General features: G+C 49.5%; 1 protein-coding gene across 1 annotated transcript in view; it reads right to left on the bottom strand.

The window, feature by feature from the left end:
* Rin3 (Ras and Rab interactor 3) overlaps window positions 1–15,637 on the bottom strand; it is a 113,603-nt gene extending 97,966 nt beyond the window's left edge. The window contains exon 1 of the mRNA XM_021179321.2: window positions 15,323–15,637. Within this exon, the coding sequence (XP_021034980.1) occupies window positions 15,323–15,363 (41 nt within the window). The 5' untranslated portion in view covers window positions 15,364–15,637. The remainder of the gene's footprint in view (window positions 1–15,322) is intronic.
* Window positions 15,638–26,722: the final 11,085 nt, after the last annotated feature.

The raw sequence follows: 26,722 nt of genomic DNA, 5'->3' as shown, positions 1-26,722 counted from the left end.
AGATGGTGAGATGAGAGATGGAGACAGGATCTCTGGAACTCACTAGCCAGCTGGCTTAGCATACTTGGTGAAATTTCAGGACAATGAGAGACCCTGTTTCAAATCAAAAGCAGAGGCTCTTGAACCCAAGGCTGTTCTCAGATCGCCACATACAGGGCACACATATGTGATATGTTCACACACACACTATACCACACCACGTACATACACACACATGAACATACACACACCATGCACACATATGCACAGATACAAAAGTGAAGGAACACATCTTTCAGGCTTTCTTGCTTCCTGCCTGTCTGGGTCTCTTGTGTGAAATGGGATAGAGTTGGGGGTGGGGCCCACTCAAAAGCCTAGCTTACTGCCTGGGAGCACCCTAGACACTCTGAAAGAGCCAGGAGGCAGACTGGACCAGGGTTCCCCACACTTGAGGCCCCTTGCCTCACAGAGTATCACAGAGTAGGTCTGAAGGGTCTCCCCAAAACTCGAGAATTGAAAGGCCCAATGTAGTGGAGTTTAGAGGTGAGGTCTTCGAGAGGTGACAGGTCATGAGGACTCTGCCCTTATCAGTTCAGTCATTCACTGAACTGATGGATCATGGTCCCATGAGCTTGGGTGGCAGTGGGGTGGGGGGAAGGGCGCTTTACTTCACAAGTGAGTTCTATCCCTGCTGCCCAGCCACCATGAGGCAAGCAACCCTGCTGTGGTGCTCAACCCTGACACATAGACCCCAACGCATCAGAGCCCAGTGACCATGATGAGAAGCTGAAACCATGAGCCAAAACAAAAAAAGTAGAGAAAATATCCTCATATATCCATAGGCCTATCAGACAGAATTGTGGAGTTGTATACATGTAGAAATGCTGTCTCCTGGGTATTATAAAGGTAGCTGTTGAGGTTGCTAGATGCTGAAATGCTAAACTGGCCCCCAAGGTCTGGTTGCCCCCAGGGATGAAGAGATCATTACGTACCCCAAGTGATGCTATGTAACCTTGCTCCTTAATTTAAAACTATTGGTTGAATAGAGCTGCCTACAGCCTGTGGCTGGACAGAAGAGAGACAGGCAGAGTTTCGGTTCCCTGGGCTTTGGGTCTGAGGCAGGACCACAGAGAGGAAGAGAGAAGGTGGGGGAAGGAAGAAGACACCATGGGGTAGGTGAATCATGTAAACATGGCCATGAGGGCTGACCAATTGGAGCAAGAGTGGCCTAGGCAGAGCATGGCAAATCATAACTCCGCGTTATTGACAGGGAAGTAGGCCAAAGAGCCACAGAAGGTTGACAGCTGCCCACTCCAGTGCTGACAGTCAAGGCTTCTTATAAATGGATGTGTCTGGGAACCGAATGAAAGGTGGGGTAGAGACTCCCAGCTCATATTAAATATTTATTTACCAGTACATGAGATGGATCTGATCATTGCAAACTTTAGTGAGTGGCTGCTGGTCAGTTTTCCTAGTTTGTAGTCTATCCAGTGCTGTCTCCCAGAATCCCGTGTGATGTCGACAAGCTGGAAAGCCTATAGCACCCAGTGCAGTTTCACACTGAGTGCTTGGACTGTGGCCAGTGTGGCTACAGGGTCATCTTCATTAATTGGATCTAACATGTAGAATAGCTCTATGAGGCCAGTGGCTGTCCTGTGGGATGAAGCAGATCTAGACTTCTCTATCATTTGCCTTTTCATGGTATTCATTCACTTGTGTTTCTCATGGTTTGTTTGTAATGAAAAGGGGACTGGCGGAGAATCGCACATTCTTACTGTACATCACTTCCCTAAACACAGGGAAAACCCATCAGCCCATGACAGAAATGTCACCTCCACAGCCTGCTGTTGCAATCAATGGCTTTTCACCCAGGAACAAGCTGAATGCCAGGCCTCAGCTTTAGCAGGCTGCCCCTAGCTGCCCCAGGGTTTCTGGGCTTCTATTGGCTGGACCCCTCCCCCACCCCCAGCTAGGTGCCCTCCCCCAACCCTAACTAGCTGCTCTCCCCCTCCCCCATCCGCCAGCTAGGTGCTCTCCTCCACCCCCTAGCTAGGTGCTCTCCTCTACCCCCCAGCTAGGTGCTCTCCCCCACCTGTCTAGGTGCTCTCCTCCACCCCACCCCAGATAGGTGCCCTCCCCCAACCCTATCTAGATGCTCTCCCCGATCCCTGTCTAGATGCCCTCCACCATCCCCCAGCTAGGTGCCCTCCTGTTTCTGCCTCTTTCTTTTGCCAGGGATAGAGCTCTTGAGAAAACAGGAACAAGGAGCCAGGGGCAGGGTCCCCACCCAGGCAGGCCATTCTAGCTTTGAGCAATATAGCACATGGAGTCCCCCAGCCTGCTGTCACCCTGCCTCTGACCCTGTAAGCTGCTCACTTGGGGTTCTCATCATCTGGAATTGAGGTGGAAATTAAAAAGGTATAGCACACAACACCCCCCACCCCCACCCCTGTACACCACACAAGAGCTCAGGGACACAACTCAGCCATCGCAGAAGGGGGCAGAGAGCAGGTGCTTTTCCCAGGCACCTGCCTGCAGTGTGCGGAGGAACACCAGGACCAGAGCATCTGGTGCTTGGAGATGACATGGTAAGTGGCCAGCTATGGCCACTATTCGACTTATGCAGCTCTGAGCAGGGTAGAAGGGGCTCTGTCCTGGAAAGGAATAGTCTTCTTGCCCAGCCTCTGCTACTGACTGACTTGCTGGATAAACTTTTGCTCCTCCCCACCCCTCTATGAATCTGAGTTTCCTCAGCAGTAAAACAAGAAAAAGGCACCATGCCCCCACCTACTTCAGAGGGCCACTGGAGAACGCATGGGTGTCTGTGGCAGGGGAGGAAGTGTGCTTTGACAAAGGAGCTCCCACCTCTGAACGGAAAGGTGACTCAGAACACAAGGCTGGCTTCTAGCACCTGCTCCTCCTTGGGTCACCGCTAAGCTTGCGAGAATGCAGACAGGACACACGGGCCTGACCCCCATCTTGCACAAACCACCAAAGCATCACGTCTCCTGGGTATCTGTGACATCGAGTCACCTGGTACTCTTTCAAACAGCAGCTGTGGCCACATTTCCTCTGTTGGGTGTCGAGTGTGTCATGTGTGTGCCTCAGGCTGAGTATTCTCCTGCCAGTTCTAAGGGAGAAGCCACCTCCCAGATACCCCCAAAAGCCAAACAGTGCTGCCTGCCCTGGCCCCAAACCAACCACTCGGTTACGCCCTGTCAATATATGCCCAGTTGCCCCATCAGATGGGACATGTGCACAGATGTGACTGTTCAAGTGGGAGGATGCTGAAGATACTGTCACAACCCCGTGTCTGTGTGCTCGCAAATACCCACTTCAAAGTCTTACCCTATGGGATGGAGTTAGGAGGTGGGGCCTGTAGGAATCACGAGGGAGGGTGAAGCCTCATTGGTAGATTTGTTTTTTCCTCATAAGAGAGGCCCAGAACATGCCGTGGCTCTTTTCCATGTGAGGACAGAGGCAGGAGAGCCTTCTGAGAAACAGAAAATGGCTTTACTAACACTGAACCTCTTGGCACTTGGATTTGGCACTTTGATTTGGGATTTCTCAGCTTCCAAATCTGTGAGAGGGAAACCACTGCTGTTTAGAAGCTGTTTTCTCTGGCATCTTTTGTCATAGCAGCAGGAGCTGCCCAGATCCTGGCCGGTGAACTTGATGCAGGGTGAGGTACTGAGGTGGGAGAGAGTGAGAGCCATAGGAGGAGACTCAGGGCAAGCGCATGCTCCAGACACCCGGTTCACGTGCCCCTGGAATTCCAAGGACAGCGTGTCCTGAGGGTATCAAAGGAGTGACTGGCAAGTAGGGACCTGACATCCTTTGTGCGTCTTCCAGACAAATGTCACCTTGCAGTGGGGTTGAGATGGCAGTCCAGCTGGGACCTGAGGCATTTCCTGGATCTAGGGAAGCAACAGGTGTGGGCCTCAGGGGAGGCACGAGGATGCTGGATTCAGGAGATTCATGGATAAGTAGAGGCTCTGGCTGGGATGGAGCTCAGTTCTGGTCCCCCGCTCTATGTTCTTGGTGTCCTCACCGAGAGGCACCAGAACTCCAGCCTTGGAAGGCGGTGACAATAGGGTGACTTGACCTTTGCTAGAAGTCGATCCTCAGGGTGCAAGCTGGGGTTCTCAGGGCACGGCTGTGAGAGCTGAGAGTCCATGCTTCTGTTGTAGTAATACACAAATATCCATACCCCCAACAATTCCATCAGAGCCACAGAACTAAAGCCACTGACTACAGACATCTGCAGAAACTGGTCTTCCTAAGCCCCAGACTTTAATGGAGGTGAGAGAAGCCCCAGGCCCCAGGCAGGGCCTAAAGGACAGAGTGTGCTTTTCTAGGCAGACCATAGATAAAGCAGATACTCCTCAGCCTGGAGGCCTAAGAGGGAGGGAGCTGGCAGGCATAAGCCCAGTGGTTAGATTCTCCTAGCTCCTGTGAATACTGAGCGCTAATAGTGAACCCTGTTCTCAGGGACTCAGCCCAGCCTAAGCATTGGCTATGTGCTTCTGAGTGAATACACACCTTCCATTCATTACTTCTGAACACCACTGAAGTTCATGCCTGAAGGAAGCTCGTAGTACCCACAGATCTCTCTAAGATACATCATGGTCACCTTGTGCTTAGGAACATTTTAGTGCTATGGGAACAATAAAATGACTACCACCACCACCACAACCACAACAACAAAAGCACAAAGGTGTGGGACACAACTGATAGAAGAATGCCCTGCCAAGGATATGTCTGCAGTATAGGGTGGAGAGGCCAGCTACCCTTCTGTCAGAGGACTGATAGCTCTTGATAGACACTCCGGGACTTGACAGGACTTGGGGAGCTGTAAGCATGGATTTGGGGGTTGCACATGAATTTAAGCCAGGAGACAGATTTTCAAACAGAAGCCATGAAGTGCAAGGAAATGGCCCCATGACATGATACCAATTACTGGCCATTGTGAGCCTGCACAGAACCCTGAGGAAACTAAGACCTCTCCACATAGAGCCTGGACTGGCAACCTGCTCACTCAGCTCCCTGAGGAGAGAGAAGAGGGTACACTGGGGAGGAAAAGGGGGGACTGGTCAGAGGCAGCTGTAGGAACTTGGGGTCCTCCTAAGAAGCACAACCCAGGCCTCCTCCCCATTCCAATCATAAATGAAGAGGCCATGAGCCTTGTGAAATGCCACTGTCTGAGGGCCATGAGGCCACCCACCACTAGCTTCAACTGGTGCTTAGGACAAGGCGCCTCTGCATCTCCAAGCTGTATTTACACAGGAAGCAGAGACCAAAGAGGACAAGCATCCGTCCCTAGGATTCAAAGCAAGTCAAAGTGGATCGTGGCCAGGGACTACACACCAGTTTGTGCAAGACAACAGCAACACTATAAACTGAGTCCCAGCCAGAAGTCTGAGTGACAGGGCAATGAGAGTGAGCTTCAGAAAAATGTGTCGTGGAGTACCCACTTTATGTCCCACACTCTTCAAACACACATGAGATCACCAAATCCTCGGGTTAGGAACAGGCATGGCTTTACTTGTACAACGAGGAAACCAAGGCAGAGATTGCAAAGCGGGTCCTACCCATTTGCTCCATGCACTGCTTCTCTGACCACAGTGTACCGGCCCCACTGAGAATATGCTGAGCCCTAATTCCTGGGGAGGAGGCAGAAGAGAGCAGCATCCTGCCCACTTGAAGGAGTGCACACATAGTTCCTGTCCGATCCCATGCACTTTCCCTCCTACAGACACTTGCTGCAACCCCACTGTACCATATCTCCTCTACCAAGATCTGGTCCAGATCCTGAGCCTTGTTTGGCCCAGACTCCTGTAGTAGCTCCCACCCACAGCCAGATGCAGCCATGTTGGTTTCACTATGGAAATCTGGGTACAGACATCTGAGGTGCCTGCACTTGTGGTCATCCAAACTGGAAGCAATGGTTGTGCTGTGAGGGCCTGGGTTCACAAACCAGCAGCATACCAACACATTGGGATCCCAAGTGAAAACAGGAAATGCCTTCTGAGCGCCACAGCAGCCCAGGGGGCCTCAAATTCATCAAGCTGCAGCCTGGAGGGCACACTGGGTCCTTTCATAGGACCTGAGTCCAAGGAAAACTGAAGGGCACAGAAGTGGGTGGTTACAGGCCTGGGTTGGACCAGCGGAGTTGGCATCTCTCACTACTGGGGTCCAGTACCCTCCAAGCCCTGGGATGCAAGCTCGTCCCCAGCCCTGGCCACTGTCCCTCTCTATAGAGAGTTCCTCTGGGCTGGGTAGACTACGCCTCACACATCCTGAGTAGTGTGTTCTTTGGTTGGGGTCCCCAACATTCGACAGAGTGCCTCTTAAAACTAAAGCAAGGTGCTCTTTGCCTCTCCCCAGAAGCAGGCCAAGTCCACCCTACCTCCCACACAGCTTTGAACAAAATGCAATTTCTTCCCCCTCCCCCACTGCAGCTCCCTCAGCCATGCGAGACTGAGTAGTGAACTTGCACAATGCTATGTAACAAGTTTTGAGAAGGCTTGACACATCCCAGAGCTCAAGGCTTTCTTTGCAGTCAGACGGCAAGCCAGAATAAATAGCCAGAAGCTTTCAGTGAAATCTAAAACTCACTCGCCTGTAATCTAGTCCTGGAAGGAGAGGTCTCTCCTTTCCTCTCCGCCCTTTCTCCCTTCTTCCTCCTCTGAGAACAAGGACTTGAACATAAAACTGTCTTGTGGGATAGAATTTGTAGTAGAAAAAGAAGGAATCACAATGATTTGAACAAAATAAATATGTATTCCTCTCTCATACAAGGAGACTCACGGAATTCTGGGTAAACATTCTAGACCAAGAGTGGCGCTTTATGTTTTGAGACTAACCATATTGTTATCCCATCCCATATAGCTTCTACATTTCTGTTTACCTCAGAGTCCAAGATGGCTGCCTCAGCTCCAGCCAATGCATTTCAGTTACAGGAAACACAACTCCTTTCCTTGTAAGGGCATCTTTGAGCAAATTTCACTCCCCACTTATGCTCTTAACCAAATGACTATATCTACTAGCAAGAAAATTGAAAAAAAAAAAAAAACAGTTGGCCTAAAAGTTATACACACTGAGAATGCAGAGGCTAACCATGAAGTTCTGCGTCACTCTCACCTCAAATTCAGATTCTTGGAGAGAGATGAAGCACCACTCTGAAGGAAGTCTGTCAGCCCTTGGACCTGCACACAGGTTCAAAGGTCTCACTCAACACATAAGAGACCTGGGATGATGTCAAGCAATCAACACAGAAAATGACTAAGCTGGCTCTGCCCATTAAATGGCCATAACATAAGCTGGCAAGATGGCTCAGTGGGCGAGGGCACCTGGCACCAAGCTTGATGACCTGCATTTCATTGCCAGTACCCACATGAAGGGACTCCAGAAGTTATCCTGATCTCCATCTGGGCACCATGGCACATACACAAAAGGTAATTTTAAAAGAATGTTACATCATATGGTGCCACGAAGGTTAGCAGGCAACACATGTCCCTAGCACATGTAGAAATATAGAAGCAGGAAGTGACCCTTCATGCAAAAAGAGGAACACAAGTCACCATGTATATACAGATTAAAATCATACAAGAACATATTTGGTCTGGGTGTGGGCTCAGAGAGACAACTGTTTGAGGCTTTCAATTTCATTATTCTTGTCTGTGTTTGAATTCTTAAAGTATATAATAAAAACTGAAAACCAACAGTACCCACATGTGTGTATGTGTGTGCACAAGCATACACACATGTGCACATGCACACAGAGTTCCTGATGGTCTCACAGCCCAAGGGCTGAGAACCCTTTCTGCCTCTGGTTGCCATGACAACACTGTGGGAGCTGGGGTTGCCACCCTATTAGCTGTGTGTGAGGAAGAAGGTGCTGTGGCAGGTTCAGCTGCAGCATCTTGCCCAGCACTGCTGAGCCACTAAGTGGAGGAACAAACCTGTGGTATGTATCATCATAGGAAATAAAAGCCAAAGTCTTCTACAGAGAGCCAAATGGAACTCCCTCCACGCCTTCACATACAACACCTTCTCCTGTCCCCACACCATACCGCAGGGTTCCACACACATGACCTGTTTGCACCAAGTCTTCAACTTCCCACTCAAGCCAACTCCTAATTGAATTCCTTTCTCTATAGTCCTAATCCCAGCAGTTAATACATGCTTGCTCTCGGAGACTCAAACCTAGTGCTGTTGGTATCAGGTGCTCCCTGCTCATCACAGTCAAGGTTAGTACCACCTCGGCACCTTGTCTACAGTGCCTTGTATGTACTTCAGCTGTGTACATGCCTCTCATGTTCCTTAGTGGGTAAACAGGAAATGTCTAGATGTCCAACTGTTCAGTGAGTAGCTTGACGGTTAGAGATAAACTGAAGAACCAATGGAAAGATCAACAGATGAATGCATGGATGGACAGATGGGTAGAGGGATAGATGGATGAATGAATGTACAGATGAACTGATGAATGGATGGATGGGTGAAGAGATGATGGATGGATGAATGGACAGATGAATGAATGTAGAGAGGGTGCATAGATGGACTGACTTCTGGCTCAATGCTGTATGAATGAACAAGTGGAGGGCAGACAGCTGGCTGGTGGTAGGATGATGATGGGTGGATGATGGATAGATTGACAGATGGTAGACAGATGGACAGCTGGCTGGCTGGCTCCATGGATTAGCAGATGGATGAGTGGACAGGTAGCAGCTAGCTGGCTGGCTGTAGGAGAATGGGATGATGAGTGAACCGAAAGGTGTTTACTGACTGAAGAATACCAGGAGATGCTTTAGAAGGAGGCTGGTACCTAACACACAGAGCAGGAAGATGATGTATAACTGACAGTGTCATCAGAAGCCATCCTTAGCTGCCATTCTTTAAACTTAACATCCTAGACACATCCACATGGCTAGGCTCTGACACTGGCCGAGAGGGAGGAAATCAGACATTAGTGTGGGAAAAGAACTGGGTAAATCCTGTCTTGACAGCTGACCCGTTAGCTAGAGACCATCACACACTGAATACAGTCAGGCTTACTCTTTCGTCAGCCTCTGAGCCTGAAGAGCCTATGGAGGAGGGCTTCCCAATGCCTGTGGTCTCTCCCCTCCTGGCCCAGCCCACTCCACTTCCCCAGGAGGCTTTTCAGAAAATAGGCTCCTCCTATAGGTTCTAGCATCCCCACTTGGCCCCACTCACTAGTGTACACAACTGAAGTCTCATCTCTTACTAGGGAATAACAAGGTCTTGGCTTGTTTGAAGATCCCAGAGTCATCAAAAACAAGAAGCCAGCTTCCACGTGGGGTATTGTCTAACAGGAGAGCCCCTCTAAGGCTCCACATCTCTTCACCCCTCCCTCTGTCTCGTAGATTCTTTCTTTCCCAGACCAGAACTGGAGGTCTCTCAGTCCTCCTGGTCTTGACTAGGAAGATGCAGCCTTGCTCCGGAGCCTAGGGCCAATGCTTTATAGGATGTGGCCTGAGCTCACTGTAGCTACTTCAGGTACAGACAAGTCCTGACCACAACCACTTCAGAGAAAGGCCACTTTGTCTGAAAGAAACTAAGATTCTGTCTCAGGCTGGCACATTTTTTTCAATGTACTGACAGAGTGAGGACATTCTAGGAGTTGGGGAGATAGCACGAGGGGCTCTGTGACCACTGGCATCGTTGCCGCTTTGGAGCAAGCCCCGACAGCCTTGATCCAGGGGAGAGGAGGAGAGAGGAATTGCACCTGAAGTGGAAACCAAGGTATTTCCAGATTCTTCTGTGAAAAGCTAAGGCTGACAGCCTGACAGAGTCCAGCAAGGCCTTCCTTCTGCACTGTTGCTATCTGAAGAAAGATTCTTCTGGCCTCTCTCTTCTTCAAGGGCCGTCTCACATGTTTAATGGGGCCGGAGGACACAGAGTCACTTCCTGGCTTCCAATACAGGGGCTAACTGACATGCAGAAGGCCTGGGCTTGTGGTGAAGAGGCCTTACTCTGGCAGGGAGCCTCACTCTTCCCAGGCAGGGTCTCCTCAGACCTCCATGTTTCCACTCTGGCAAAGGCTGATGTCCCAGGATACATGTAGACAACTGAAGGTTGTTGGTACCTCCTTATTGTCTTTACTCTACTCACTTGGAAGTCACTCAGACTTGCTTCATGCTGTCCCTCACCAGAGAAGCCCACCCACCCTCTATCAGTCACCAAGTCCCACTAGGAAACGTCTGGCCTTATTCACAGGAGCTCTCAAACTCAGCTCTTCTGAAAGACCAGTTTTATCAAATAAACCCACAGGATGAGAAAGCATTTCCTCCCAGCTGTTTGGTCAAAGAGATGACCCAGAAGCCTCCTTTCCGTGTCTGTCTTTGTTACTTAGGAAAGTAAATAGTACCTTCTAGACTATTCTGTGGACTACATTTCTAGCCATTGGCAGGAAGAAGCACTCACTGCCTGCTCTGTGGTACACCCTAGCTTTATTGCAGGATCCATTCCCACTGCCCATGGCCCAGCACTGGGGGAAATTACTGGATGTCCCCAGAGCAGCAGCTCAGAGGTGAGAATCAACTTATTTGGGGACTAGAACCATAGAGAATTGCTTTCTAGGAAACTGGTCCCCAAACTTAAGAGGGACAGGACCCCAGGATACCCTTTAGCTCTACAGATGTGCCCATCCCTAAACAGCCTCTAGATCTAAGAAACACAGCTCCCCCCAACCTGAAACCACCCCCCAACAATAACACCTTGAAACTGAGTTTCTCTAAGTTCAGAGACCTACACTTGGAACCTTGTGAGGCAGCCAGGGGCTCCAGCACTTGCACCCCCAGCCTACGTCATTCTTTAGGCTCAGGAGATGTTCTACTCTGCCCCAACCCTGAGAAGGACCCATAACATCCTGGCAGTTAAGGACCATGGGAGAAAGGGGCTCTGCTCTCTTCAATGTCCTGGGTATCCAGGCATCTCTGCCTTCCACACTAGGGAGGGTGTGTAGAAACTGGGGTCGCCATCTGCTATAGTTGGAAGGTGCCCCACCCTGAAGTCTAAACTTTCTTGAGGGGCCTTTTAAACAGGTGAGCATGCTCCTGAGGGGGACCAGAAGTTGGAAGGACGTGTGGCTCTCCCTGCCTAGCCTGAGAGCCTGCCTCCAAGGAGCTGAAATGGCCTCCCTCTACCTTTTCGGCAACACTGTATCAGAAAAGCCACTAAAGTTGTGGTGTTGATCCTTAGGTTCATCAGTGGAGGAGACTTCCCTGGTCCAGACCTCCTTAGGGGACAAAACAGTGTAACTTCCTGATTCTAAAAATAAAAAGGCAGGTTCTGGGCAGTCCCTACTTTGACAGAAAAATCTAGAGCTGGCTAAAGTCTGACTCCTTTTTCCAAAGTCCGTGGAAAAGCTACAGGCTCCTCCACTCCTGGGGAATGCAGCGCTGCACTTTCTCTTCCAGCCCTGCTAAGGAGCCCAACTCCAAGCCTTTCCAGGCTCCTCTCTTCTCCAATCCTGCTCTCCCTCCCTTCTTTGTGGCTGCCTGCCAGTTCAGCTCATTTGTCATTGTCTAGTGACATGAACCAAGGGATGATTCACAGGTGGAACCTGGGAGAGGGCCTGAGGGAAGAAACGGCAGTCACCCCTGGAACCCTGAAGGCCAGCTCCCACTCCTTCTGTGGACCAGTTGGGGGAGGTGGAGAGGGTGGTAAGGGGCCTGCCTTTCTTATCATGCCATCTTCTGTTTCCAGCAGAGATACTGTATAGGCTTCTTCACTTGTGATCTCTGGACCCCATCTGTGTTAGAATACAAGTGTCTCGTAAGATCTTAAGTTTTCTACATAGACACTGGGACCCAAGACAGGCAGGCATCAAGAGAAAGGCAAGTACAGGGCGGGCAGAGGGTCGTGTGCCCAGACTTCTCCATGCCATGCTAACTGCACCTCTCCCCCACATCCCTGGTAATAAGAACCTTGATTGGCCCAGGCCCGGGTCTGTCTCTGCCAGTCAAGACTACCTGAGAAAAAAGCCAAGAAATCCGAGATAGCAGCAAAGCTGTAGGAGCTGAGGCCCTGCTCTATGCACCTCAGCCTGGAAGACCTCCCAGTCTCAGAGCCTAGAGAGACTAAGGACACCTCTGTAGAACCTGTACCATGCCAGACCAGAGGCTCAGGAGACCCAAGTCCACCTTCCTCTTTTAGGATCTCTGTTGCCTCGTGGTTACATGGAATATAGATTGGGTCAGGCATATTTGTTCCAAGAGTGGAATCCTTTTACAAATACAATCTTAAGTAAACCCTCAATGTAGCAAACCTAGGAAAATGCACTGGGTGTGCTTGCCAGAGCGGGGAGGTGTCTGGTGCCTGCCAGATCTCCCCTGAGGCTTGGAAACTTCCAGTTCTCACAGACTGAGGGATACATGACCCACTCTCCCAGGACTCCACACAGTCAGGTGTCTGAGCCCAGGGGGGTAGCCCTCTATCATCTCAGCCTCTCCTGCAATGTCCCTTTCCCTCAACTCTATTTGTCTAACATTGATCCATCAACCCAGTCTGCCACCCTAACTTCTCTTGCCTCAAGTGTCCATACTGGCTATGCCTGGCTTCCAGGCTACCATGCCCCTCCCCAACTACTGTCTGTCCACCTACAGTCTATCATCCTCTATGAAAACCTCTGCTGGGCCCTGTGCACTCACCATAGACCTCCCGACCCCTGCAAGCCCTTGCTTTCTGCAGCACTGGCTCCCGCTAACCACACTGCCCCACCCCTTAGAATGTTCTAGATTTTCTAAACCTCTGCTGAATGTCCTCTCTTCCCAGTGACCTCTTCTGTGCACATACCTAGAATGCTCGGATGGTTCCTCATGCCTCCTGCTCAATTTATGTCCCCCGAGAACACTAGCCAGTGGGCAGAGGCTGCTTTAGGAGTTATGAACAGTCTTGAATGAATGGTGGAGCCTAGCACAGTGGGTGGAAAAAAATGTGGCTGCTACCAGTGTAGCCAGCAACCCATGTGCATCTCTTCCCAGACAGCTGTTTAAACAAGAAGCAGAGTTTGCATCCTAGGATTCAGAACTCAAGGGACACTCTCCTGGCTCCTTGGGGTAGCAGTCCCCAGCTATCTGAATGTCTCTCACCCCAGAAAGAAGGGGGCTCTGGGCCAGTAGGGTGCAAGGATAGACTCAAAAAGCTTTCAGGACCAGTCCTGGTGGCAGCTGGGCCTAGGGGTGACTTGGGGTAAGAGGTCCCTGAGTATTTAGGTGTGAGGCGCAGGTGCAGGGTGTTTTAAAGACCTTAAAAGAGACCAGCCCCTGAGCAGGGACCAAGGCCATTAGAAGAAGCAGACCCATCAGTTAGAGGCTCACTTTGGTTTCTGTATGCAGAGGGTAGCCACTGATAGTAAGCATGAGGACCTGACACTGACTCTCCAGAGCTCATGGAAAAGCCAGGCATTGGGGTAGGCAGGGCAGAGACAGCTTAAAGGCCAGGCAGGCTAGCTGAATCAGTGAGGTCTGGGTTCAGTGAGGCTTTGTCTCCAAAACACACAACCAAAACCCAAAAACAAACAAACAAAAAACAAACCCAGAGGCCAAGGGTGACTGAAAGATACACACATACACACACACACACACACACACACACACACACACACACCCTACACACACACACCACAATTCATCCAATTCAATCCCAGTGAGGGAGGGGTAATAGGACTCTGGAGTTTCAGATGAGGCAGATAGATCACCCAGTTGGCAAAAGGAAGGGGCCCACCCAACAGATGTCAGTGATGCTAATCATAATAGCGGCTGAGGATGTCCCCTCCAAACAACCTGTGAAGAGCAGTGACTACTGACTATCCTTGTAAGTAAACTGAGGCACAGTGAAATCAATCACTGGTACAGAGGTAAACAAAGGCAGGAGGCAATGGGTCAGGCCAGGCTATCCTTGGGGAAAATGGGGAAGTAGATGAGATCAGAACCTGATTCCTCACCCTCCTTTTCTAGCCAGCTGGCTTTACCTTCCCATCCAGGGTATAGCAGATACTAGCTCCCAGGAGACCCCTTCTGCATCAGAATTCCCAGTTTCCCAGCAGATGACATTTGTCTCCACAGAGATCACTTCCAAGGGAAGCATCAACACAGAATTTCCGGGCTGTGGCTGTAGCTGGGATTGGGGGTAGGAGGAAGGAGGCAGCCAACCCCCCCCATCCCCCGCCCCAGGACAATCCCAGTCTTTCCTATCCGAATGGGGGCCAGTTACACCCTACTGTCCCCAAACCCTGGAGAGCACAAGATGTGTACAGATAGCGTCCCTGTTCTAAAGAGTGGAAGCTCAAAGAGATGAGGTCACAGAATTAAAACAGGCAGCCACGGGAATTCATCCGGGATCAGGCCCCGGGACTTTAAAACGGAAATACAAAAAGTATGGTACCCCAGATTCGTCCATCATCCATGGCACCTCAGAAAGTCCTAGAAGGCTTTTCTACTCAGTGCAGCTTCAAACCCGACCCTTCCGGATCTACTCTCAGGACTGGGCGGGATGACAGGACATTCCCAGCCGTGTGTAGCTCTGGGCAGTGTCCCAGGTCTTGAGGTGGGGGGTAGGGAAGAGCACAAAAGTAGGAATCCCTTCCAAATGGCCGTTCCCAAGCCATTTAATTTCACACACTTCATACAGCATCTGCGTCTGGGTATCCCTGCCAACTATTTGCACCCGAGCACTCTAGACCCTCCTCACACACCAGGCTCTTCAAAGACCAGTCCAAAGGTCCCCAGCCGATCCAGCGGGGTTGCAGATGGGATCTGGTGGCGCCTCAATCCAGGCAGAGAGTTAGTTGCTGGATGGGCCTGCCTAAAGTTGTAGGTGCTTCTTATCTACCACCCTACTCCCCACCCCCGCCCCCACCCCACTCCCAGTCCCAGGACCTGAGAGCGCAAACTGGGGTTTAGGCAGAGCAGCGGTGCATCGTGGTGCATGGGGCTGGCTGGGCCAGGGCAGCGAGTGCTTGCATCCAAAGTTCAGCCTAGGCTAGAGCCATGGCTACACAGACACCTCGGGCTCGAACATACCAAACCCTCCCAGCCGCACAGTGTGCGCTGCTTTTCCAGTTAACAAAGTCTGGATTTGAAAGTTTGGCCAAGTGCGGCAGTCACCAAGGCCGCCCCCCTTTCCTTGCAGAACCTAGTTTCACCCTTAGTCCCTGCTGGGGGATCCCGCACGCTCGTGGGGGGGTGTTCATTTCAGCATGACATCCACGATGTCCCGTAGCCCTATCCGGAGCACCCAGGGCTCTCGGGGATCAAGCTGAGCAAAAGAGACAGGACGCGGGCCACCTGGGGAGCGGCGGGAGCCGGTTGCCACTTACCCGGCAGGGTGGGCGCTCGAGGGCGCCTCGGCGCGTCGCATCGTGGGGCAGGCGATTGGGGACGCAGTGACCTCCGCGTGGCGCTGGCGCTGTCCCTCGCCGAGGGCCGGGCCGGGCGCCGCCGCCAGCCGCGCGCCCAGTGGGGAAGCGCGGGGCCGCTGCCTTCCACTTCCTGGATCGCAGCGCGCGGGGCTTGCAGGAAGAGGCCGGCCTTGGTGGTCAAGGGTTTTCTGTCAGAAGCCATTCGGCCGTGGCTGCTCGTAGCAGGGAGCCCCCTGGGGCGCGCGGAAGCCCGGCCGCGCCCCTAGGGCCGGGCCTGGCGGCGGGCGGTGCCGGGGTCGAGGACAGCACGGACTGACTGTGGCGGCCCGGAGCCTGCGAACGAAACTCACAGGAAAGACTCCAAGTTGGCACCGGGTAGCAGGGCACTCAGGACTGGCAGGTGACGAGGCCCACGGCCCAAAAGGGACCTCCGTCATCCCGGGGGAGCCACGACCCACACCCACCCCCGCCCCCAAGGCGGGACACCTCCTCCACGTCCCTGACAGGTGGCCATTCTGTCTCTCCTTGATACCTTCTCTGTTGATAAGATCACTGTTTAACAAAGCAGATATCATCCATGAAGCCTGGCATCTAAGGCACCTGTGCTGAGTACAGCACCCAGTGAGAGACTGAAGGAGAAAACTTGCTAGCTTACACAACAACCGCGAGTCTTTAAGCGCCCAGACACTCAAAAATGTCTCCTTGAGCTAGCTAAGCCTGTGAGACCAGGTAATAGCGGACCTCAAGATATCACCTTGTTTAATTCATTCCCAGCCTGGGCATTATTTAGACTACTGGGGACGGATGAAATGTTTTGTGCTTGTGACCGTCTGTCTTGTGCATTGTGCACTGTCGGAGTAACCCAACATCCATCCACATCCTTGGCCTCTACCCACGATTACACAGGAGTGCTAGAGTGTCCACACACCCTCACAACCACTTCTCTTTTGGCATTTCCTCCAAATCAGCCTGTGGAAGTGAGAGGAGAGGCTTCGTTAACAGTCTCCTGCTGGGAGTGGTAAATGGGGTAGCTGATTTGGGAAGAGGCTTTGGCAGTTCCTCAGAAGGGGAAACTACATACCCAAAGGGGCTTATTTCAGCTTTCAATTCCAGGTTACAGTTCATTATGGGGAAGTCAAGGCAGGAGGAGGGGGGAGGGGATGTCAAACAGCCGGTCACATGACATCCAGAGCAAAGAGAAATGAATGTGGCCACGGTTACCTGGCTTGTGATCAGCTCACTTTCTCCACTCTTACATAGTTCAGGACAGCCTGTCTAGGGAATGGTGCTGCCCACAGTGGGTTGAGTCTTCCCGCATCAATAACTTAAGTAAGACAGCCTCTCACCAGCATACACTCACAGGCCTAACTAAATGCAGATAATCCCTTACTGAGAATTTCTTCTCAGTGATTCTAGGTTGTGTCAAGTTGACAAATTAAAGCTATCTATCATAATGTGTCCATGCAAGACCTTATATACGACTGTTCATATCAGCCTTTATTCGTGTTACCCAGAGCTGGAGCTAGAGTTCAGAGGTAGAACGGTTGCCTGGCATGTGTCTGAGAGGAAGAAAGAAAGAAAGAAAAGAAAGACAAACAATTTACAGTAGCCAGTATGTGGGAGCAACCAAGCATTTATCAATCGATGAATATGTAAATATGATCAGGGATCATCAATCAGGGACTGTTACTGAGCCACAGAAAGAATGGGGCCCCAGCAATGGTGCTTCTGCACAGATGAGCCTTGAGAGCATGCTAAGTGACAGAAGCCAGTCGTTAAACACATTCCTTTTGCATGAAGTGTTCAGAGTAAGCAATTTCACGGAGACAGACAGTAAACTAGTGTTCGCTAGAGGTGGGGCGGGGTGGGGTGGGTGGAGTTGGGGAGTGGGGAGTGACTGGCAATGGCTATGGAGTTTCTTTGGGGGTGATGAAAATGTTTTTAAATTGACTGTGGTATTCATTGCACAACTTTGTGGCTATATCTGAAAACCATCAAATTATACACTTTAAGCTGTTGAATTGCATCCCAATCAAACTAGTTTTTCTTTTTGGAAGGCACAAAAGAGTGTGGTCTCCAGGGAGCAACCTTAGCCACTCTGACCTACACAACTTCCCCACCGAGCACTCAGATTGCTGCCAGCCACCCCCTCAGGGTACTACCAGGCCCTATAGGCATTTCTAATCTGAGGTTAGCTCTTCCCTGAGCCACAGTCACCTTTCTATCATCTCTGTCAACAATCCTGTAATTTTCTGCTTGAAAGCTGGGCACAGAAGGCAGTCACATGTTCAAATCCAGTCCTGGGACTCCTTAGGCCACAGCCAGTACAGCTTTCTCAGAGATTCCATTGCTCATCTGTAATAAGATGAGCACAGATGAGAGAAGGAAGAGAGCATCCCTTCAGGGAGAAATCTTTGGCTGTGGTTCCTCCAATAAGCCCACAAGCTACTCCTAGGTGTCCTTGGATCTAGGTCAGTGGACCATCCTACTACTTGCCAGTTCTTCAGGCTGATATGAGTAACCCTACACTTTCAGACCCCATAGGCTCCCCTCCAGGGCACAGCTCTGACACTAGACAGCCCCCCTAATACCCTGAGTTCCACAGAACAGTCACAGGCCTTTCTCCTATTCCAACAGAGGCCTCCTGAAGGCTGACCATTCACTTGCTTTGTAAAGGCACAATTCCTTAGGTGTGCACCATGGAGATACTCTTGATGATAACTGATTAGGGGTGGGGCTGCCAAGATTCCAGAAGGCTGAGTGGACACTGTTCGTGATGATGTGCAGTCTGCTTGTCTAGACCCTCTTCCTTTTCCACTCCCAACCACCCTTCCCCCACTCTCTGTAATCTTCCATCTCAGCACCCTTGAGGGCCCTGTTAGGACTTGCCATGGTTTGCATTGATGACCAATTGAGGACATCCTCTGCTACATATGCAGCTGGAGCAGCTGGAGCAATGGGTCCCTCCATATGTACTCTTTGGTTGGTGGTTTAGTTCCTGGGAGCTCTGGAGATACTGGTTAGTTCATATTGTTGTTCTTCCTATGGGGCTGCAAACCCCTTCAGCTCCTTGGGTCTTTTCTCTAGTTCCTCCATTGGGGACCCTGTGCTCAGTCCAATGGTTGGCTGAGAGCATCCACCTCTGTATTTGTTGGGCCTGGTAGAGCCTCTCAGGAGACAGCTGTATCAGGCTCCTGAAGGCGACCACTTTTTGGCATCCACAATAGTGTCTGAGTTTGGTGTCTGTATATGGGATGGATTCCCATGTGGGGAAGTCTCTGGATGGCCTTTCCTTCAGTCTCTGCTCTACACTTTGTCTCTGTAACTCCTCCCATGGGTATTTTGTTCCCCCTTCTAAGAAGGATCAAAGTGAGCCTTAGAGTAACTAAGGCGCTGGACATATCTATGCCATCACAGCTGCTGTCAGAGATCTGCCACTCGGGTGCATCTGTTGATGTAGTAAGGGTAAGAGTGTCATCAGAGGAACCCTGCCTAAACACCTGACAGTAGAAACCATGGAACCGTGACACAGTGGCTCTTTAGGACATTTCACTTGGCAAAAAGAAATCAGCAGGAAGTAGTTTTGTGAGTTCCCATCTTCTTCCCACACCTCCATTTTCCCAGGCATTGGAGTGTGGATTGAAGTGGAAATCTCTGGCTCCTTGGGGACTCAGTTGTGTCGTGTGGTGTTTTTCTGGAAGCTGTCTTATTAGAGGAGGTTTTGCTAAATCAGACACAAGAGAGAACCATGGTGTTTGGAAAGAATAGAACTGCAACAGACAGTGAATGACACTCTTGCATTGGTTCACCTTGCAACTCTTCGCTGATTATCGCTTGTTGTAATTTTGTAGCGAGAAATACACCAAAGAACTTCTAGTGGTATTCCAGTTGCTTCTTGCTGCTTCTGTGGTCTAGCACGGATAGGCAGAGCCTTATGGTTTCTTCGTGATCCAGCCACTACTATTGACTTATACCTGGTGTTTGCCACTACGGATTCGTGTTGACGTTTTGAACTGGACTGCTGATATCCTGATAAGGAAGATTGGAATCACCCCAAAGAACTACTTCTAAACAGATCCGCATCCCCCTTGTCCTAGTAACCATCTTTCTCCCCTACCTTTGGTCAGTGGCCTAGAAGGGAGGCTGAAGTGTTTAAATGTTCATTAAAGTAGGTTCTGAAAAAGCCTACAATGGAAACACTGTTATTGCAAAATCAATCACCCTGTGTTATGTCCATACAGAGTCACAGTCATCTGCCTGGGTTGAGCAGAGTTTGAGGTGGCATGCCACCAGGCTCTGCGGGAGAAGAAGCAACTGCCAGTAAGCACGGGAGCCTGACACACACATCCCTATCTGTGCAGCAGAGTCTGCGCACACCGAGGGCTGCTCCTTCAGCCACTTTGTTTCCTAGACAGTAACTGAATGCTGCCAGGCTGGGATGTCCTCTGCAAGCACAGCCAGGGAGGAATCTGCTCCCAGGCAGGCACATTGGCAGGAAGAGCTTTGTTTGGGCTGAGAGCCTCAGTCACCTACCTCTGCTCCTCACACTCCTCAATATGTTTAGACTGAGATGGCCACCAAGGGAGGGCTCTTGCATCAAAGCTGGGAAGTCCAGTCTTACACAACCTAATTACAGAGATGACATCTCACCTTCTGTCATCAGAAGCAAATCAGGTCACTGAAGGGATTGGGCATAGTAGGCATGGGACAGCGCCATCTTTGGAAGCTGTCTGCTGTGGCTGAATCCATATTTGAAGGAATCAGGGGGTGGATGCTGCCATCAGCTACTGATATTTGGTCCCTCTCCCTGCTCTGTTCTCTGTGGTGTTGGCCTCTCTAAGGGTAGTTCTCCTATGGCGCCAAGGTGACTCTTGAGACCAACCAGGATCATGCGGTATGCCTGTCTGTCCTGCAGGGAAGGTAAATTCTTCCTCCTATTATGGAGTGAAATTCCATGTGCAATTAGGTAGAAGTCAATGACTGCCCTGAGACTAGGAGAAGGGCAGCCCCTGATGGGCTATAGTAGTTAGAACCCACACTTGGCCCAAGGTGTGTGTGTGTGTGTGTGTGTGTGTGTGTGTGTGTGTGTGTGTGTGTATGTCTTTTTCCTCAATCGAATTGGCAGGGGATAAAACCCGATAAAAAAAGACACTGACATTAGCCTAGAACTATGCACACACACCATCATCTTCTCCTACAGCTGTGTCACAACCTGCATTCACACATGAGGATTCTCAGATAACTGTTCGTTATCTTGCTTATGGTGGTGTTGAAGATGATTTATTTTGCACTTATTTATCCATTTGCTTTCTTGTTTTTCGTGTTTGAGGTGCATGTATGAGTGTGGGCATGCCTGAGCCAGGGTGCAAGTGTGCAGGTCAGAGGACAGTTGTGGGAGTTGGCTTTCTCTCCCTCCCACGTGAGTCCTAGGGACCAGACCCGCAGGTTGTCAAGCTTGGTGGCAGGCATCTTCACTCGCTGAGTCTTCTCACCAGCTCCATGGTGGTGGTTTCTGCAGGGCTGGTCATACATCTAGGACTCACCAAGCTATAAGCTTAAACTCAGGATTATTGTGGGCAGATTAGATTTCAAAGAGGCTGATTCTAAAAGTGTCATAGTTGACTATTAATGTTGTACAAAACAAACAAACAATTATTTTTTCCATTCTTCGAAATCCGTTATCTGACAATAGAGCGAAGTCACTTGTGTAGCCGGGGGACTTATGTCTCTATGATTTCCCTTTGGTAGTAAACAAAAATATGCCCAAATATAGTGTATGTGTCATTTATCAGTTGCAAAGGGGTTGTTATATAGTCACAAGAATCTGACAAAATATCAGCAAAAGCGTCTTGTGGCAATGCTGGACAGAGTTTATAAGGAAGGGTGGTGTATATTTTATTAACATTAAAAAGCAAAGCTCAGAGTCACCGTTGTCAGTCACATTGTTGACAGTGTGGTTTTAAAACATTAAGCACTGAGAGTCGTTTTTCTGGAAGATTATTTTCTTGCCCCTCCCGTCAATGCAGGATAGTCACAGAGAAGAAGGAACCTGGACTAACTCAGCCCTGGACATTAACTGCTGGTTCCAGACTCAGGCAGGCTCTTTCTTGCCTGCCGGGCCAGCTGGGCCTTGGCAGCCCTGAAAATGAGGGGATGGAAAGAGAATTTGCAACAGTGACCTCTGGAAAGCCGAGTTACATTTTTGACAAGAGGCCAGTGGTTACACATTAATAGGCTCAGCATCTCCAAGCTGTCTCATTTGCCTGAAAGTAAGCCAGATGGTCATACTCATCCCGGGAGAGCAGAGTTCCCACTGTGGGCCAGGCACTGCAGTCCTACTGTGTGCTCGGGTTGAGGAAAGGGAGTCAAGAGAGAAAGATGGGAAATTCCCAGCGACATGGGAAGGGAAAGTAACTTGGCCGAAGTCTGACTGGAGCCTCTTGCCAGCTGAGAATCAGAATTTCAACACAATTAACTTTCCTTAAGGCTGTTTTCCTTTCCCATCTGTAAAACTGCAATTTTCTAGGAATATCCATCTCCAGCTTAGAGTAAAAGGGTGCAGTCTAAGCTCCTTTGCAACCCTACTAGCTCCTGGTTTTACCTTATCAGATTCTAGTCTCATCTGTAGCGCCTCAGGAGCCACCCTATAACTTTACCAAAATAAATAAGTAAACAAATAATAAATAAATAAATACAAATAATGGAGAATCTCTTAAAAACTGTTTAGACAATGACATTCCAAGTCTCTAAAATCCTGTATACAGTTACCACTAGGACTCCTAGAGGCCACTCTTATTTGAGAAACCACACCTGTGCCCTCGGGTGTACCCTGGTCTTTCTTTGGAGGGGTTTTTCTTTCTGTTTTTAATAAACTTCAACTTTACATAATACTGGCCCCTTCTAACATTCTTTTCTGTGGGAAAGTCAAGGAACCCTCTTTACCTGAGTGGCAGTCCCTAAAGGAGAACTCTGAGGATGCTGGCCTGGGCAGTGTCCACACAGTTCTGAGCCGTCATTACTGCTGGTCCAGGACAGGACACATGAGGCAAGATTCCTTTCTCCTCCCTCAGACCTTGTGTAGGCAATCTTTAGCTCTTTCTCATGTATCCATGTATTCCTGGGTTAGGGGCTCAGGAATACATGGTGGAAACATTTTATAGTTAGTTAGTTAACATTGACAGATAAAAAATTACCTCCAAGCATAACAGTTTTAAATAATATTTTTCACTATTAAATATATTTTCTATGGACAAGGGTCAATTTATGTCTTTTTTGTTGTTGTTGTTTTTGAGACAGGGTGTTGCTATGGAGTCCAGTTTGGCCTTGAGTTTGAGGTCTTATTCCCCCAGCTACCCAAGTGCTATAAGATATGAGGCATCAGCCCTTGCTGGGCTAAAAATTTGAGAGCAGCTCAACTGGTTGCTGCTGAAGTTTCAGTCAAGATGAAGTCAGGCAGCCATTTTGGACTGTGAGGGAGCCAAATGCTGGCGTCATGAGGTGTAATGAACTTCCCCATCTACATGATCAAGAAGCAAGCCCTCCTCACCCTGGTCGGTCACAGTCGGGCATTTCCCAGAGTAGGCGTTTTGTTTATCATTTTTTGTTGAGGCATGGTCTCCCTATTTCCCCCAGGCTGACCTGGAACTCACAATCCCCCTACCTCAGCCTCCCTACTGTCCCTGAGATTATAGGCAGGTGCCATCACCTAAGCCTTGGAGTAGGATTTCAGATGGAGGAAAAAATGAAAGGGTATCTTTAGGGGATGAGCTAGTGTATGGAAAGACCTAGAACCAGGGCCTTATCTCCATCTTTAGCTAATGAAGAGAGAGAGAGAGAAAAAAAAAAAAAAACAGTTACAGCTGGCAAAAGCTTGAGTGCCCATGGTGGAAACTTCTGGAATTTCTAGTCTCTCTTACAAGTCCTAACCTCCCCAGAGGCCAGGCCAGGGGGACAGGGAGCCTAGTGGGTTAGCAGCATTGGTTGCTTCCTAAGTGCTTGGGGGCGGTGGTGATTGTGTCTTTCTCACTCTCTGGAATTGCTCAGTGCCCATCTCACTTCTCCTTTGGAAGAAAATATATGTCCTTTCTCTAAGAATCACTGTGGTGTCCTGGGGCTCTCCTGAGAAATTGTGACTGACGGTAGGCTGGATAGGATGAAGGCTTATCCAGTCCCAGCTGGTGGGTCATCAGACCATGGTCCCAGCCCTCGATTCTGCTTCAATCTCAGTTGAGGCCCCTGCGATCTCAGGAAAGGGCATCCTCAAATGGGGACACCTGGGGTGCTGTTAAGGGTGCCTGGGTGCTGGGGTACAGCACCGACAGGGCTCCGACAACAGGGATTGTCTGCTTCCGACAACAGGGCTCCAGGCTCAGTTCTTTTCTTCCCCACAGTGTAGCCTTGGGCAAATTCCTTAAACTCCCTGAACCCATGTCTTCCGAGAGGTGGGTATGGAGATGCCCACCCCAGCAGCTTGTAGGGTCTGCAGGAGGTGGTTAACTGCCTACCAAGTAGTGGCATCATAAAAAAAAAAAAAAAAAACGGTTCCTTTTCATCCGATTTCTTATTTATTTTTTGTTAAAAAAATTTTTTGAAGTTGTTTTTATTATGTGGGTGAGTGTTTTTGCTTGCATGGCTGCTGTGTCTGCCACGCTTGCCTGGGGACCTCAGAGGTCACAGAGGGGCATCAGAGCCAATGAATTGGAGTCACAGATGATGGTTAACTTCCATGCCCATGCTGGGAACCGAACCCAGGTCCTCTCCACAAGCGGCAACTGCTGAGTCTCTCGGCTCGTGCTTACTTAGTTAACGTAACACAGGTTCCGTTGTGGAATTCTCATGTACACTTTGTTTAGGTTAGCCCTTCCCTCCTCCTCTCCTCTCCCCCACTTTACCCTTCACTCCCAGTATTCCCTTTTCCACGGGTGCTCTATTACCCTCCCCCACCTCCTCAACCCTCCTTTCCCCTCTCAGGGGCCCCTTTCTAGTTTCCAGGCCCCTACACATACTCACCCCACATAAATATAATATATAGAAAAATCAGAAGCTCTGGTGGTCCATGCCTTTAATCCCAGCGCTTGGGAAGAAGTGGCAGGCATATCTATTTGAGTTCAAGGCCAGCCTGGTCTACAAAGGGAATTCCAGGATATCCAGAATCACATAGAGATCCTATCTCAAAATAAATAAATAAGTAAATAAATAAATAAAAATGAGAAGCTAAGACATATGAGAGAGAACACACAGTGTTTCTCTTTTTTAATCTTTGTAATTTCATTAATATTATACAGTTCTATCCATTTTTCTGAAACGTGTATAACAATGTTTTTTGTGCCTAAAGCTCTACTTTATATGTGCCATTTTCTTTATCCATTCCTTCTTTCATAAAGATGTAGGCTAATTCCATTTTGTTGCTATTGTGAATAATGTCAACAACAAACATGTCTGTGCAAGCACCTCTGCAGGGCCAGCGTGATGCTCCAGCATGTCCAAGAGCTTCCTGCCAAGGCTGGCACCGTGAGTTTCATCCTTGGGCTCCTCATGGTGGAAGGAAAGAACTGACTTTCACAAGCTGTCTTCTCGCCAACACATGGGCACTGCGGAGTGTGGTGTGTCACCTCCCCAGTATTTTTTTAAAAAAATCTCTGTGTTACAATATATAGCTCAGTCATAGAACAAGTGTTATTTTCAGGGAGAGATACTGCCTCAAAACACAAGGTCGGGGGCAATAGGAGATGGTACCTGATGTCAGTCTCATCTCCAACTGCACATGTGCACACCCAAATGTGTCCATGCACAACACACACACACACACACACGAACCTCAAGATCATAACAACTAAGCTGAAACCCTTTAAAGTGTGTCTGGGACACGGTGAGATGGGACAGCTCCCATGAGAACAGGGTGGGGCCGTCAGGACTCATCCCAGCGAGGCTTGATGAATCTCAAATCCAACTCTGTTAACTCATTTCCAACCCTTGTAATCAAAAGCTCCAACTTCTTGTCCTGTTTCTGAAGTTTATTTGTGTCTCAATAGGCAAATAGAAATGGCTTCCAGTGGCTGTTATTCCAACATAATTCTTTCCAAGAAATTCATATCCACATCCAATGGAAATGTGGGTGGAAGGTCTACCAGGAGGGTGACTTGTGTTTGTTTACTGTATTGGCAGTGTACATGGTTTTGATATATTGTGTCACAACACCGACTGCTAGGTTTCTTATAAAGGTTTAGTTTCATATATTACTCTAGAGTGCTTTTCTGCATAATAGAAGTTAAATCATGCCAGTGTTTGGGAACCAATAATATCAATTCATTCAAATTTAATGACAGTTTTATTAAACTAAGAATCTCATATCACAGAGCATTCACAGTGCAGGAGGTCACAGTTATTGAAAAAATAAATAGCGGCATAAATATATTTATTATTTACAGCTTCCCAACCCCTTGCTCCTGCTCTGCTTGTTAAAGAGAATGAACAAAGATGGCGGTGCTCAGCCCAGCGTGCTACAGATGTCTTGTGGGCACTAGGTAGTGTCTGGATGGCCTCAGAAATCCTTGGTTTGGAGTGTTTTTAAGGAGGCTCTTTCAAGACTCAAGACTCTTCTGTTTCCATCTGCCTGCGACTTGATAAATCAAGACTGTGTTGAGAAAAGGTCCAAACTCCCTGAGGAAACTGCGCAGCCTGGCCCTTGGCATCTTGGATGTGCCTGGTCTCCTCAGGTCCAGCTTGACTTGGCAGCCCTACCTTGCCCCTGGATCTGGTGCAGCTGGCTGGCCTTCTGTCGCTTCTGCCTCTGTGTAATCAAAGCTGCCTTTGTGTCAGAAATCAAGAAGGACTTTGGAGACACGGAGGAGGATAGCCTGCCAGGACTGAGTGCTCTGACGGGCATATCCAGCCTCACAGACCAGCAGCCAACCCTCTACAGTCTGGAGATTCCCAAGTCAGCCACAGTGGCTCAGCCGCACTTCTATCTGCCGAGGGCCCCAAGTAAACCTGGTGTAGGTCAGGTGGAAAAAGGCAGAGCACAGTCCCAGGGTCGACAACTCACAGCTCAAGGTGAGGCTGGACACCCACAGCCAGAACCCACCCACAGAACACTTCACTCAAGGAACAGAGTGAACCCATCTCGGTCATGTTCAGGGGGAGGAAAGGCCTCCAGTTGGAAAATGTCTGTGTTTCCTCTGGAGTGAACCCCAAAACTTCCCTGTTGGGAATTCTAGAGTGATGAGAGGGGTGAATGTTGTCTTGGACCCTTCCTTAGTAGACAAAAACTGATCACGCCAAACCAAAGGTCACATGGTCACTTCTATTAATAACTAACAGCAGCAACAACAAACAAACCATTTTCTAAGGGTGGAGTTG

The sequence above is a fragment of the Mus caroli genome, chromosome 12 (genome assembly GCF_900094665.2).
Source record: "Mus caroli chromosome 12, CAROLI_EIJ_v1.1, whole genome shotgun sequence".
In the NCBI taxonomy this organism is placed as follows: Eukaryota; Metazoa; Chordata; class Mammalia; order Rodentia; family Muridae; genus Mus; species Mus caroli.
The sequence above is the reverse complement of the archived record's forward strand: the minus strand, read 5'-3'. Positions and strand labels throughout refer to the sequence as shown.